Raw genomic sequence first — 15710 nt, 5'->3', positions numbered from 1 at the left:
GTTAACTGACTTGACATCAGCGTCATCGATGCCCAGGGAACAGTGGGTTAACAGACTTGCTCAGGGGCAGATCAACATATTTTTTTTACCTTGTCAGCTCGGGGATTCGATCCAGCGATCTTTCAGTTACTGGCCCAGTGCTCCTACTGTTCACTCACCTGACTACTTACCAAAGTTATCACCACTGAGTGGAATTATTTGTAATTAATACAACAAACTGTTGTAAACAGAATACAACAGAATACAAACTGTTGTATTCGGGCATGTGACAAATACAATTTGATTTGATTTTGATTTGAACATGGCAACACAAAACCAGAACAAATCATCATCGTTATTAATATAATTATAGCTATAGGTAACATATCATTTTCCTTTATCCAATCAATTCATACAACAACAATCTTCCAAAGGTACAGTATCTGTCAGTAAGCTACTGTACTGTCCCCACAGGCTACAGGCAACAATGCATTGTATTTCAAGCCTCTCTTCACACGGCCACAGGAGGTCACCAACACGCATATAATGTGAAGGTCCCGTCCTGCATCGCCCTGACAGCGCTGTCTGCTGCTACTGGCCGAGTTTGCGCTAGAGGAGGGAGTCCCTATCCCACTAACGTTACCGTCAGACGCCACAAGTCTAGCAGTACCGTCCTCAGCGCAGTCTGCTTCAGCACCTTGCCTGCCTGGCTGCCTGCAATGCCCTTGGATACTGCCGTCCCTCTCATCGCTACACAATTTACATTATTCTGAACGAGAGAATAATAGCTGGAAAATACTTCAGGACAGGACGAGGGATACTGGATTTATATTACCGTGTGACGGCGTTCAGTGTCTTTATTTCTGTGAGCCTGTATGGGGCGAATGGAGAGGAGGGTGCATCGATAATTGAGGGAGCAGAGCAGGACTTGCTGCCTGCTGCAGAAAACCTGACAGCTCGGTGGATTTGGATTTGTTGCTGGGACCAGCAGTCGGGCGCGGGGTTGCGCGTCATATCAAAGGATTTCTCCAGACGGAGCGCTTCTACTTTTTGAAACCTGAGTTCTAAAAAACCGTCTTGCATGGATACAACATCATGGCTACGTTTGTATGCAGGGTACAGTTCTTAGATGATACTGATCCATTCAACAGCACCAATTTTCCTGAGCCGACCAGACCGCCTCAGTACACTTTCAGGGAAGATATCCCCCTTATCAATCAGATTGCTGGAGTCCACAGGCTTCTCAAAGCCCCACACAAGGTATGTCAAGTGTTGTGTCTTTATTAGTTCTGGCAACTGGATTTTTTTGAATGCTTTGCAATTTTTCTATCCATAGAAAATGGAGAATGTAGCCAATTTGGGTTGTTTTGTCATATCAATATTGACGTCCTGGAACAGTGATGTCAATGGTAATGACATAATAATGCAATTGTAACTGTTGCAAACTCATATCCCTAACTCAAAATTGTTAGTCAACATAGTTATTTTACTGTGTTCACTTTCACATGTGAATTAGTTTTAGGCTTTGGCACCACTGAGTCACCAGTATGACAAAAGTTAATGATTAGATTATTTTTTCTGAAATGGAGGACATATTGATCTATTTCAGGACCAAATGTAACCAATCATAATCAAGCGTCCAGTCAAGTGTTAACAGGTTTCAGGATGGGTACTGTACATCAGTCATTTGGGTCAGCCTACACAGGATATCCATGGCTATGACTCCCCACAATAGCAATGACTGCATGTAATCCACAGCTCAGTGGCATTAATACTTTCCTCTAATCAGGATGGAGAAACCATTAATGGGTGTAAAGTAAACATCCTCTTGATTGATGCTACTGGCCTGGGAAAATGAGACATCATTGGTTTGACAGTCAATTCAGACCATTTCCAAAATGTAAACAACCTATGAATAAAGTGCCAGAGGGCTAGTTTTAGGAGCAGTGTTCGTGTGGTATTCACTGGAGTCTAGTGGAGCGCTGCATGCATGGACAGCTGATGAGGACCATGCTGGAATGGATGGACAGACCTAGGTTGTGTCCCAAAGAGCACCCTATTCCCTATATAGAGCACTGCTTTTGACAACGGCCCATAGGGTATTCAGCATTCCATAACTCAGAGGAACTAGGTCAAAAGAAGTGTACTACATACCTAGGGGATTGGCTTCCATTTGGGACACAGACTATAGATTGGACGGGTGTGAACTAGACTGCCATGCCATGGCCTTGGTCAGGGGGACAAGCAGCTGTGACCGTTACATGGTATTCTCCCTAGGCAGATGGGTTGCCTTGCCTAGCCCACATTAACCATGTTCCTGTTGCCCTAGGTCTGGAATTTCTGAGACTAGTTCAATGGTGACCACAACAGTAAAGCTCTGTTTAGTTGACCTGATCTCTTCACCACAACTAGGGTTGCAAAGCTACCAGTAAATGTGGTAATTAGCAGAAAATCTATGGCAATCTAATGTAACCTTTGTAATTTATACTTGAATAACTTAACAAAATATATATGAATTTATGTAGTATTCATTTGTTATATCTGTGTCCATATTGTCCATGAGTTTCTAGTAAATAGACCATATGGTGGAAATATAAATGGTCTAATTAATAAAAAAAAGCATCTAATCAAGAATGGCATTATTTTCAATTAACTCTGCAACTCTTCCAACTATTGACTTTTTTCACACCCGCCACCAGTTTGACGACAAAACATTTACAACAAATACATGTTGACGACATAGTAAAATAAATACAAGTGTGTAAAAAAGAGGATATTTCATGCTGAAACCCTCATATTAAACACCAATGATATTCACTAAGTTGATGGTTTATATTTAAGAGAATGTTTTACAGCTTTGTCATTCTATTTTCTGTTTTAAAATTCATCTTATTCAATGATTTCCTATATTTTACTTGTGATAAGGCCGGAGAGAGGACCAGAGATAATTAGACACCTGAGATAACCTGAAGTACCCAAAAGGGCCACTAGATGTCTTGTGACAGATTACATCAAATCTTTGAAAGATAGCAACATTCTTGTAGTTTACTGGTAAACCTAGAACATCTACAGTAATATACACTCTCTTTGCAACCTAACAATGACTATATTACCGTAGAACAGTGATTCCCAACCAGGGGTACCAGTGTAACCGATGTGAAATGGCTAGTTAGTTAGCGGTGGTGCGCGCTAATGGCGTTTCCATCGGGTGACGTCACTCGCTCTGAGACCTGAAGTAGTTGTTCCCCTTGCTCTGCAAGGGCTGTGGCTGTTGTGGCGCAATGGGTAACGATGCTTCGTGGGTGTCAGTTGTTGATGTGTGCAGAGGGTCCCTGGTTTAAGCCCAGGTTGGGGCGAGGTGTGACGGAAGTTAAACTGTTACATTGGTGCCGTGACCCGGATCACTGGTTGCTGCAGAAAAGGAGGAGGTCAAAAGGGGGGTGAGTGTAACTGATGTGAAATGGCTAGCTAGTTAGCGGTGGTGCGCGCTAATAGTGTTTCAATCAGTGACGTCACTCGCTCTCAGACCGTGAAGTAGTTGTTCCCCTTACTCTGCAAGGGCTGTGGCTTTTGTGGCGCAATGGGTAACGATGCTTCGTGGGTGTCAGTTGTTGATGTGTGCAGAGGGTCCCTGGTTCAAGCCCAGGTTGGGGTGAGGAGAGGGACGGAAGCTAAACTGTTACACCAGGACCATAGGCCTACTGGTAAAATACACATGGGGGGGTACTTCAGGGGTACTCCGGGCAGAGCTAAATTCAGTTCGTGGTACAATAACTAAAAAAAGGTTGGGAACCACTGTCGTAGAGGACTGATGCAACAACCACACAATGGCTAATGTGCCCTTTGGTGTCTAACGGGGTCGCTGAGAAAGACAATATTATTGTGAGGTTTTAGTGAAAAGACAAACAAACGAAGAAAGAAAGAAATGTAACAGTTAACGCTAAACTATGTTTGACATCTTGTCATCTTGTGGTTCTTTGCACAACTTTGACTTACAACTCCGATTTCCCCGCTTCTATTTGGTCGTTTTAGACCTCATCCAGTGATCTATTGTTCATACACAATGGTATTTACACACTGCTTGTAATTTTGATTAACCAGTCTTTGAAAGTCTATACTCAGAATGTTTTCCGGTACCAATTCTCTCTTGTGACTCTGACATCATAGGTATAGCATCCTTGCCTTGTTTAATCATCTCTGTGTCAACTATGCTGAATCATTGGCTGGCTCTTTTGATTAGTAGACATTTTGACCTATCGTCCTCAACATAGCCCTCAAAGCTAACCTCCTTTTCCATTTCAATGTCATTTCTCATCTTCACTGGATTTACCATTGTTTTTTGGCCAATCATGCCTCATGCCTGTCTTCCTTTATCCCCACTTATTTCAGGAGGCGATATGTTCCTAGATATTCACTGTTATGTCTGCTTCGGCCAATAGTTGGCCTACACCCATATCATTGTATTGCCAGTTTCGACCAGATGAGAGAAAATGGGCTCTCCTTCTGCAGTACCTTGTGGTTACAGGAGTTCAGCGTTCTTTTATAAAATCCCTAACAGTGACAAATGATGTCAACCAGATGCTTAGCTATTCTTTGTCTCTGATGGTCATTCAGAGGATCCCTCCCGCTCCAGTTGAGCTATAAACCTACTTCCCAGTCCTGCTGGATTTATCTGCATCTAAACACATTGTCAGAGGGCCTCTTCCTCTAACCATGACATTTAAACAGAGTGGAGAGGAGGAGAGGCCCATTGGGTTTGGAGACAGAGGAGTTGACTCGTATGTTGAGCATTCATCTCAGCCCCAGTTGAAAAGTCACGCAGGTCCCTAATACAAAGTTCATTTGGGATCTTTCTTCATTCTGTCAGATCAATTGTCTTTTTCACTGGGTTTGAAAAGAGCTTGGTAGATAATACGTCACGGAACCCACAGGATGCTGTGGAACACCACAAGAGCCTGGTTTTCATTCTAGAACCCATTCCACTCCACTCTGCTCTGACCAACAGAGTGGGAAGGGAACTCTCTCCTTGCTGCCTGCTCTGAGGCAAAGGGGAAAGAGGGAGGCTGACAAAAAGGCTGGCTGTACTTGTTTGGTTTCCACACTCTATTGGCCTCCATCTCCTGCTGCACCAGCCTTAGTTTAAGCTGATGGCAGTTTAGCAGAAGGCCTATGGGACCGCAGGGTGCCAACGAAAAGGCTCTGTGATGCCCTGCCTGTGAACTAACTGATGCACTAGCGGTTAGCTTCAACTGGCTAACCAGACAGCAGCAGCTGTAGTTGTCAATTAGAGCCCAGGCAGATACCAGAGGACTGTCTCAAGGGGGAGACCTTATCCTTTATGTCTCTGTTGACATTTGAAAGTATTCTCGGCTTTATGTTTAAAATTTTCATATCCACCTGTCTTCAGTGAGTTATTGGTGGGTATTTACTACCATAGACACCAGTAAACACACGTACAAACACATTAAGACAGAAATGCAAGTTCCCAATTGCACAGTCATACCATTGACCGCCTGTGTCTCGCAGAGTTGCCTCCCCACCCGCTACATCTGGGAATGACTGAGAGTGGATGTACAGACTGGTATTAATAGCCCAGTGCTAACACATGTACCAGGGGAGTCAGACAGGACAGCACACTAGCAGATGCTGCTGTTGTCCCAGACTTGCCCCCTCCCTCTGCTGCTCCTGTCAGTTCCAACCTGGCTGACTGGAGTCTCTCTGGGGATGAGAGGTGGAGACGGCTGGGGATGGGGGGGAGGAGCGGTGCGGACGGCTGCCTAGAGATTGTGATGCCATGGGGACCTGCCTGCCTGTTCTTTCTCATTGCTGACATTGACAATCAGCTCAAATAGACAATGCCCTGTGAGCATTCACACACAGTCAGTATCATATTCAGTTTGTGTTGGATTTACAATCCTTTGTGCACGAGCATTGATTGCGTTATTTTACTTACACCCAAAGTCTAACCTTCAAATAGCACTCAACTTCCTCTTTGTGTAGATACCACTGAACATACTTGATCAGCGTTAGATAGAACAGAACGTACGAGGCATGGCCTGACTCAGGATTTCATCGCATAATGTATTTTGCTTTTGGACGACTAGGCAGACTGAATAGACAGAGTGCATTCAGTATGCTAGGGCTGTGTCCCACAATCAGCCCAACGCATCACCGGGGGCACACTGCCTGCCCTCCAGGACATCTACAGCACCTGGAGTCACGGTCAGGCCAAGAGGATCATGAAGGACCTCAGCCACCCGAGCTACGGCCTGTTCACCCCGCTACCATCTAGAAGGCCGGAGACAGTGCATCAAAGCTGCGACCGAGAGACTGAAAAACAGCTTCTATCTCCAGGCCATCAGACTGTTAAACAGTCACCACCAGCAGGCCTCCGCCCAGTACCCTGCCCTGAACTTAGTCACTGTTACTAGCCGGCTACCATCCTGTACTCTACCCTGCACCTTAGAGACTGCTGCCCTATGTACATAGTCATTGAACACTGGTCACTTTAATAATGTTTACATACTGTTTTACCCACTTCATATGTATATACTGTATTCTAGTCCAGGCTCATCCTATATAACTACTGCTGTACACACCTTTTCTATTCATATACTGTCCATACTGTCTATACACACCACCATATACATATTTATTTTTATTCTGGACTCTGACATTGCTCTTTCTAATATTTTCTGTATTTCTTCATTTCTTAATTTTGGGGATTTGTGTGTATTGTTGTGTATCGTTAGATATCACTGCACTGTTGGAGCTAGGAACACAAACATTTCACTACACCTGCGATAGCCTCTGATAAATATGTGTATGCGACCAATCAAATGTGATTTGATATGGCTCCATGTTCCCTATAGTGCACTACTTTGTACCAGAGCTCTCTTCAAAGGAAGTGCACTATAAAGGGAATAGGGTGCCATTTGGGATTGCACCCTATGCCACAGTTCATCACAGATGTACTGCCCAATGAAAATGTTCACATACTGAGCAAAAGCAATAGTTCAAAGAAACATAGTCAAGTCGCTTTTTTCTTTGTCACTTCTTCCGATATTTTCCTGCCTTTCTAAAATACTCTGAGGGGTCAGGGTCATTTTATTTGGAATGCCAGAAAGCATCTGCTCTGACACGCTTCAACGCTATGCGAGGGCAGAGGGGAATGCAGGACAGTCAGTCGTTGAAAGATGTACACACTCTTTAACAAATTCACTTCTTTGTGAAGATTGTCTTCCTGCTAATTATTCCAGGTTTGTTCTGTGGGTGGACGGTATTACACATTGTTATGTACAGTTGAGGTTTGGCCTGTCAGTCTCCAAGTTTGTCTGTGTTTTTGGAGCATAGAGTTGTACATTCACACAGAGCTACTGTAGCTCCTTGTTCAGGCTCATCCCTTGCATGCTCGACAGAAGATTACTGTTGTGGTCTCTCTCATGTGTATAGTGTATTTTAAAGAGCGTGCTAATTCCACTGTCTTGGGAAAGAGACCACAGACGACATATCCACCGTAGACAGAAATAAGGTTGGAACTCTGCCCAGACTTTATGTACTGTAGAGGCAGTGCCATCAGAACGTTCACTGGTTCCATCTGAAACCCTCAAGTAAAGGGCACACAAAAGTTTCCAATTGTTCATTCCCCCCACAAATAAATAGTGTTAAACATTTTTTACATGCAGCGCTGATAAGTGAGTTATTTATAAATCCCAAAACTTGGGGTATTTTTTCCCCTTGTCAGCCTCTACGCCCGCAACAACGCAGCTGCAGGAAGAAATTGAGGGTGAGATTGCATTTTGAGTTGGAGAATTGTATGTTCTTTATTTTTAGCTGTCACTGCCTAACTGCCTGCCTCTCTGGCCGATGGACCACAGTGCGGTGGTAGGGAGAGGCCAGGCCTCAGTGTGAGGCTTTGAGCAGGATTGGTGGTTACTTCTCTGGACTCTGGGACCACAGGGCCTTGTTGCTCGGGTTCAAATCCTGGGCTGGGCAGGGGACAACACATCTCCTGCCACTGCCGTTAATCTATGAGCACTGGTCATGGATTAAGGGCCATTTCTGTGGATCACTAAGGCATTACTGGCTCGGATACTAAGGCTGTGATCTGTAATCCATTGGGTCTATTATAGCCAAAAGAGAGACTGTGTGTGTGTGTGTGTGTGTGTGTGTGTGTGTGTGTGGTGTGTGTGTGTGTGTGTGTGTGTGTGTGTGTGTGTGTGTGTGTGTGTGTGTGTGTGTGTATGTTTGCTTCACTAGTGTGGCCTGTCTGCTCTGGCCTGACTTGCCGAGGTTTTGTGTCATAACCTCTATGTAGAGAGAAATGCATTTCTTGGATTCACACTAATTGCTGGTTACTGCTTTGACTTCTGCCCCATGTTTTTATCCATTTCAGCTCTTGATACTGAGTATACTGTGTTAGAGTGTCTTAAGAGAAGAGGAACTCAATGTCTTTTCTGTAGTCTGTTCATTTTCTGTATTTCTATATTTCTGTATCAGTTGTATGAACAGAAGTGGACTCACAACGTCCTACACTAGACTGAAACAATCGCCTTGTACTGTATGTTGTTCTGTTATGTAATCCTGTCAGTCCAAGATGATTTGTCTAGTGTCTCTTTATAGATGATAGACCCCTGGATAGATGATATTAGTATTTTTAGTCCTTTCCATGTCCTGCTTAGTTTCATGTCACCCCCATTCCATTCCATCCTATAGGTCTTCAAGGCATACCTGCTCCTCATGGACCTAAATATAGTAGGCCTAAACTTTGGCCTGTACAAAACACTGGATATCCTGTCAGTGCTGAATCTGTCCTGTAATCTGCTGAAACTCTATCTCTCAGACTTACAGTAAGAGCATCTTAAAGAAAACTTATCCCAGGCCATGAAGTAGTCTGTTTTCCCAAGGGTAGCTCTTCACTGTGTCTGTCCACTCCTGAATAGATCAGCTTCGTGTGCTGCCTGTGATATTTCAGGTAGAACTTTGAGAAGAATGTTTCCAATAATACCATTTTTTGTTGTTGCTTTATATTGCTTTAAAGGAAAGAGACAAGACAGTTTCAGTCAGTAAGTGTGTTATCCTAGCTGACCACATGTTTTGTTCCACTTCTCCATCTTGACACAGTCCTTGGGCGCTGCAGTACAGCCAAAAACAAACACGAGTGGCTGAACAGATCAAAGCTGCTCCCCTCCATAATGTATTTTCCAGTTAGCAACCTCCCTTTGCCCTTTCTCCATGTTTAATTAAGTTACAGTAATTCAAGGGGAGGAAATGGAACCACATCAGAGCCGGGACAAATCACAATTTTAATTTCCAAAACAGTTAGTATTGGGATTTTCACATTGGTTGTTTTTCTTCAGCGGGTAGTGGGTACCGCTCTCGATGCAGCTAGTTTGTGGCGCATATTTGACAAACTAGAACAATGATAGTTTTCTCTCTGCCTTGTGTTGTCTGTCTCTGTATAGGCCTACTACACCTGAAAATTAAACGCTGCAGGGTCAACAACAGGAGGAAAATTGATTCCTTCTCAGACGGTTCATTTACCCTCTATAGCAGACTCAGGCAGCCTAGACAGCCTAGAGCAGCTCAGACTCAGACAGCCTAGACAGCCTAGAGCAGCTCAGACTCAGGCAGCCTAGACAGCCTAGAGCAGCACAGACTCAGACAGCCTAGACAGCCTAGAGCAGCACAGACTCAGACTCCCTAGACAGCCTAGAGCAGCACAGACTCAGACTCCCTAGACAGTCTAGAGCAGCTCAGACTCAGACTCCCTAGACAGCCTAGAGCAGCTCAGACTCAGACTCCCTAGACAGCCTAGAGCAGCAGAGTCTCAGACTCCCTAGACAGTCTAGAGCAGCTCAGACTCAGACAGCCTAGACAGCCTAGAGCGGCACAGACTCAGACAGCCTAGACAGCCTAGAGCAGCTCAGACTCAGACACCCTAGACAGCTTAGAGCAGCTCAGACTCAGACAGCCTAGACAGCCTAGAGCAGCACAGACTCAGACAGCCTAGACAGCCTAGAGCAGCTCAGACTCAGACACCCTAGACAGCCTAGAGCAGCTCAGACTCAGACACCCTAGACAGCTTAGAGCAGCTCAGACTCAGACAGCCTAGACAGCCTAGAGCGGCACAGACTCAGACAGCCTAGACAGCCTAGAGCAGCTCAGACTCAGACACCCTAGACAGCTTAGAGCAGCTCAGACTCAGACAGCCTAGACAGCTTAGAGCAGCTCAGACTCAGACATATTAGCTCTGGACGGCTACATCCATCCAGCCTTTGTACAAACCATTTTTTGACTGAGTGTAAACGTTCATCGGTGCAGTTGTAAGGAAACTGTGCACCATGGTTTGTCCATGGACAGCCAAGTTGTGTGCTATTGGCTGGCGTTAAGGTTGGCCAAATCAAGGGGTTTGTCATTTGATGTTTTCCCATGTTGCCTCATAGTGGACATACATGCAACAGTTTGATACTAGCCTTGCGTTATTCAGTTGTATATGCTGTAGCTAGGTAATCTATAATAGCTAGGCTGTATAATAACTTTAGCTGTATGAAGCGGGAGTTATTAATAATGCAACCTCTCTCTTTATCTCCTATCTAGCTTGATGACTGTGCCCTCCAGCTCTCCCAAAATGGGAGCTACCTGGACTTGGAGTCTACCCTGGCAGAACAGAGAGATGAACTGGAGGGCTTTCAGGAGGGAGGGTAAGGCCTTTCATAACGCTCTGTCTCAACAACCTATTTCAATAGCTGATCGTGCCCTTATATGTCCATTACATGAGGTCTTTCCAAAATAAGAAAACAAACGTATAATCTTAGAAATGATGTTCACTGAGGAATATGTACAGGATTGTAAAACTTGTACCGTCAGCACATTTATATTTGTATTGTACAGGTAACAAAAGGTAGGTCATATTCTCTACACTTTAAAAGATCAGTCTGGGATTGAGTCCAGAGGGGTGCTGTTTGAAGATCAGGCTGGAATTGAGTCCAGAGTGGTGCTGATTGAAGATCAGGCTGGAATTGAGTCCAGAGTGGTGCTGATTGAAGTTCAGGCTTGGGTTGAGTCCAGAGTGGTTCTGATTGAAGATCAGGCTGCGTAGAGTCCAAAGTGGTTCTGATTGAAGGCACAACTGGCACTACCTTGCAGGTGCATGCATAACAAGCCAAGCTACAGTGGTCTAAGTAAGAATATCTTTTCATGTTCCTTTCTGGGGTTTCAATGAGCTGTTATGAACCATAAATACAACTATGTATTACTCAAGACTGGCTTGAAGTCTGTTCTACAGCTGTACTGTAGTTAATATACACACACACACACAGAGAGAGAGAGAGAGAGAGAGAGAGAGAGAGAGAGAGAGAGAGAGAGAGAGAGAGAGAGAGAGAGAGAGAGAGAGAGAGAGAGAGAGAGAGAGAGAGAGAGAGAGAGAGAGAGAGAGAGAGAGGAGAGAGAGAGGTATTCCTCCAGCTGTAACTAGCAGGTCAATACAATGTCATCATTGTTTTGAGGAAGAGAAAGAAAAAAATGTATTTTAATCCCTTGCTTGGGGGATATGTATTCATTTCCTGCTCCCTATATTCCCCCAATCTAATTTGATTTTATTACAGTGATGAGGATCACAATGACACCCATTCTGGTTCAGGTTGAATGACTGAAATAATCCCTTTTTCTGGCCTCCCCCGGTTTTAGCCAATTGAGCTGTCCCGCCCTTAAGCTGCTCTCTGTAGGTGGGGTGGGTGGAGTGGGTTGGGGGGGGGGGGGGGGTTGAAGAGTTAAGATGACAGGCTTTACTTCACCTAGAGCCCAGCGCTCTCTAGTCTAGGGAATAAGGCCAATCCTGTGATTCAACTATAAGGGATTTCAACAGTAATACCAAAAGCCTTATGATTCTTTTGTCAGTCAATGGAGCCTGTTTCAGACGCAGACGAAACACTTCCTGAAATTTCTCTCACACATTTTCTGACGTCTAAGGTGGTTTGATACAGTATCAGCCGAGTGTCAACAGCTATTGGTGCAGAACCTTCCATTTGTCATTCCTTCAGAGTGTTCTCAGTGACATCTGGATGGACATCTTGTCATTCCTTCAGAGGGTTCTCAGTGATGTCTGGGTGGACATCTTGTCATTCCTTCAGAGTGTTCTCAGTGATGTCTGGATGGACATCTTGTCATTCCTTCAGAGGGTTCTCAGTGATGTCTGGGTGGACATCTTGTCATTCCTTCAGAGGGTTCTCAGTGATGTCTGGGTGGACATCTTGTCATTCCTTCAGAGGGTTCTCAGTGATGTCTGGATGGACATCTTGTCATTCCTTCAGAGGGTTCTCAGTGATGTCTGGGTGGACATCTTGTCATTCCTTCAGAGGGTTCTCAGTGATGTCTGGATGGACATCTTGTCATTCCTTCAGAGGGTTCTCAGTGATGTCTGGATGGACATCTTGTCATTCCTTCAGAGGGTTCTCAGTGATGTCTGGATGGACATCTTGTCATTCCTTCAGAGGGTTCTCAGTGATGTCTGGATGGACATCTTGTCATTCCTTCAGAGGGTTCTCAGTGATGTCTGGATGGACATCTTGTCATTCCTTCAGAGGGTTCTCAGTGATGTCTGGATGGACATCTTGTCATTCCTTCAGAGGGTTCTCAGTGATGTCTGGATGGACATCTTGTCATTCCTTCAGAGGGTTCTCAGTGATGTCTGGATGGACATCTTGTCATTCCTTCAGAGGGTTCTCAGTGATGTCTGGATGGACATCTTGTCATTCCTTCAGAGGGTTCTCAGTGATGTCTGGGTGGAAATCTTGTCATTCCTTCAGAGGGTTCTCAGTGATGTCTGGGTGGACATCTTGTCATTCCTTCAGAGGGTTCTCAGTGATGTCTGGATGGACATCTTGTCATTCCTTCAGAGGGTTCTCAGTGATGTCTGGATGGACATCTTGTCATTCCTTCAGAGGGTTCTCAGTGATGTCTGGATGGACATCTTGTCATTCCTTCAGAGGGTTCTCAGTGATGTCTGGGTGGAAATCTTGTCATTCCTTCAGAGGGTTCTCAGTGATGTCTGGGTGGAAATCTTGTCATTCCTTCAGAGGGTTCTCAGTGATGTCTGGATGGACATCTTGTCATTCCTTCAGAGGGTTCTCAGTGATGTCTGGATGGACATCTTGAAGGCCCTGGATGTGGGTGCCAACACTTATCAAAATGGCAAAGGAGGGATGTTATCGGTTGGTTGTTTTTCAACCCTACAAATGTCACTTAAAATACCTGGCTGACATCCCAAATGGCACCCTATTCCTTATGTAGTACACTACATTTGACCTGAGTCTTAGTTGTGAATAGGGTGCCATTTGGGATGCATCCCTGGTCTCTCTGTTTGGCAGATGGAGAGAGCAGCGATGACAACTGAACAACTTAAGCCGGTTGTACACTACACAATTTTGGCCCAGATTTGGCCATCCCAGTCAACTTTTGGAGATCGGAGACAAAATCCCCTACTCGGGAGGCGCGGCCATCACGATGCTTGTTTCATGTGAGCGGATCAGAGACGCAATCTGAGGGCTACCAATCTTGTCTTTGAGCAGTCCCAGACGTCTCGTTGATTTTGTTGGCACAAAATCTGCAATGTTCTTGTAGTGTAGCTGTGCAACGACACGTTTTGAGAACGGTGATCAACAATAGCCAATGAGAGCTGGCCAGAGAAGCCAGTGAGATGATGACGTTGTTTCACATCACCCAGAATGTGTGGACTCTCCAGCAGGAGCCATGACTACTACTAGCAGGTGTTGTACTTGCCTTTAACCAAAGCCAACGTGTCAAATCATTACAGGTCTGAAGTTCACAAGTAATGTTATTCAATTCAAAATGTTGGCTAGATATTTACACTCTGTATGGCAAGAGTGAATGTCTGACTGAAAACGTTTCTGAGGCTGCTTTGAGCCACAGCTCGTTGTAGCTAAGTTAAATGTAATCACATCGTCACATCATTGTTTTGGCGAGACAGCGTGGGATGGAGAATCCACATTGTTGTGTGGCACCACTACGTTGGCAAGACACAAACTACGGTCGTCTAATGTGAGAGGCTCAGTGATGTTAGGATTTGCCCACGGCAAAGAAGAATGTTCAAACATTCATTCATTCTTTGTGCTGTTGGACTACTAAATGAGAAGTAAATTGTATCAGTATATGTACTTATCTATCTAGTGCAGTTGGGACAACGGTCAGCTGTGAGTGAATGTATTAATATCCTCTATGTTGTTAGTATGCAACATGATGGACTGACTGGTTTAAATGTGAATGATGTGAGAATGTATGTGTATGTGATTATTTTAATGGAAGGTGATGCCAAAGAAAAATGTCCATCCTGGCTGTATAATAAAGTTTTATTATATTCTGTTTGAAAAGTCGTGTAGTGTACACCCGGCTTTAAGAACAGTGGAGAGTGGGCATGAAGGATCATGGGTAATCACCTCCTCACCTCAGGATTGGTTGTACTTCCAGCGCTCTCGATAACAAAGCCCTCACTTACATTTTTTTTGTATTTAGTATTTCTTAGAATCCCCATTACTGCCAAGGCAGCAGCTACTCTTCCTGGGGTTCAAACAGGGTTCAAACGGTTACAACACAACAAAACACAACTACAGCCTACATCATCAATAACACAATACATCACACAATACATTATTACATCATTACTCTATTATTACGTCACAACAAATCACAACTACAGCCTACATCATCATTAATCATCATAAATACATCACACAATACATGAATACATCATTACTCTAATATTACCTCACAACAAAAGACAACTACAGTCTACATCATCAATAACACAATACATCACATAATACATTATTACATCATTACTCTATTATTACTTCACAACAAAAGACAACTACAGCCTACATCATCACTAACACAATACATCACACAATACATTATTACTCTATTATTACATCACAACAAAACACAACTACAGCTTTCATCATCAATAACACAATACGTCACATAATACATTATTACATCATTACTCTATTATTACATCACAACAAAACACAACTACAGCTTTCATCATCAATAACACAATACATCACATAATACATTCTTACATCATTACTCTATTATTACTTCACAACAAAACACAACTACAGCTTTCATCATCAATAACACAATACATCACACAATACATTATTACATCATTACTCTATTATTACTTCACAACAAAACACAACTACAGCTTTCATCATCAATAACACAATACATCACACAATACATTATTACTCTATTATTACATCACAACAAATCACAACTACAGCTTTCATCATCAATAACACAATACATCACACAATACATTATTACTCTATTATTACATCACAACAAATCACAACTACAGCTTTCATCATCAATAACGCAATACATCACATAATACATTATTACATCATTACTCTATTATTATGTCACAACAAAACACAACTACAGCTTTCATCATCAATAACACAATACATCACACAATACATTATTACATCATTACTCTATTATTACGTCACAACAAATCACAACTACAGCTTTCATCATCAATAACACAATACATCACATAATACATTATTACATCATTACTCTATTATTACGTCACAACAAATCACAACTACAGCTTTCATCATATATAACACAATACATCACATAATACATTATTATATCATTACTCTATTATTACGTCACAAAACACAACTACAGCTTTCATC

The 15710-nt window shown here is 43.4% G+C and overlaps 1 protein-coding gene across 2 annotated transcripts in view; it reads left to right on the top strand.

Moving 5' to 3' along the window:
* Positions 1-613: 613 nt before the first annotated feature.
* The window catches only part of fhod3b (formin homology 2 domain containing 3b), a 260469-nt gene continuing 245372 nt past the window's right edge, over positions 614-15710 (top strand). The window contains exons 1-2 of one of the 2 annotated variants that reach the window (XM_082975790.1): positions 614-1239; positions 10579-10682. In XM_082975790.1, coding sequence (XP_082831916.1) covers positions 1075-1239; positions 10579-10682 — 269 coding nt within the window. In that variant the 5' untranslated portion in view covers positions 614-1074. The remainder of the gene's footprint in view (positions 1240-10578; positions 10683-15710) is intronic. The other variant, XM_082975791.1, reaches the window with a different exon arrangement.

Source organism: Salmo salar, chromosome 05 (assembly GCF_965601325.2).
Source record: "Salmo salar chromosome 05, fSalSal1, whole genome shotgun sequence".
Lineage (NCBI taxonomy): Eukaryota > Metazoa > Chordata > Actinopteri > Salmoniformes > Salmonidae > Salmo > Salmo salar.
The sequence above is the reverse complement of the archived record's forward strand: the minus strand, read 5'-3'. Positions and strand labels throughout refer to the sequence as shown.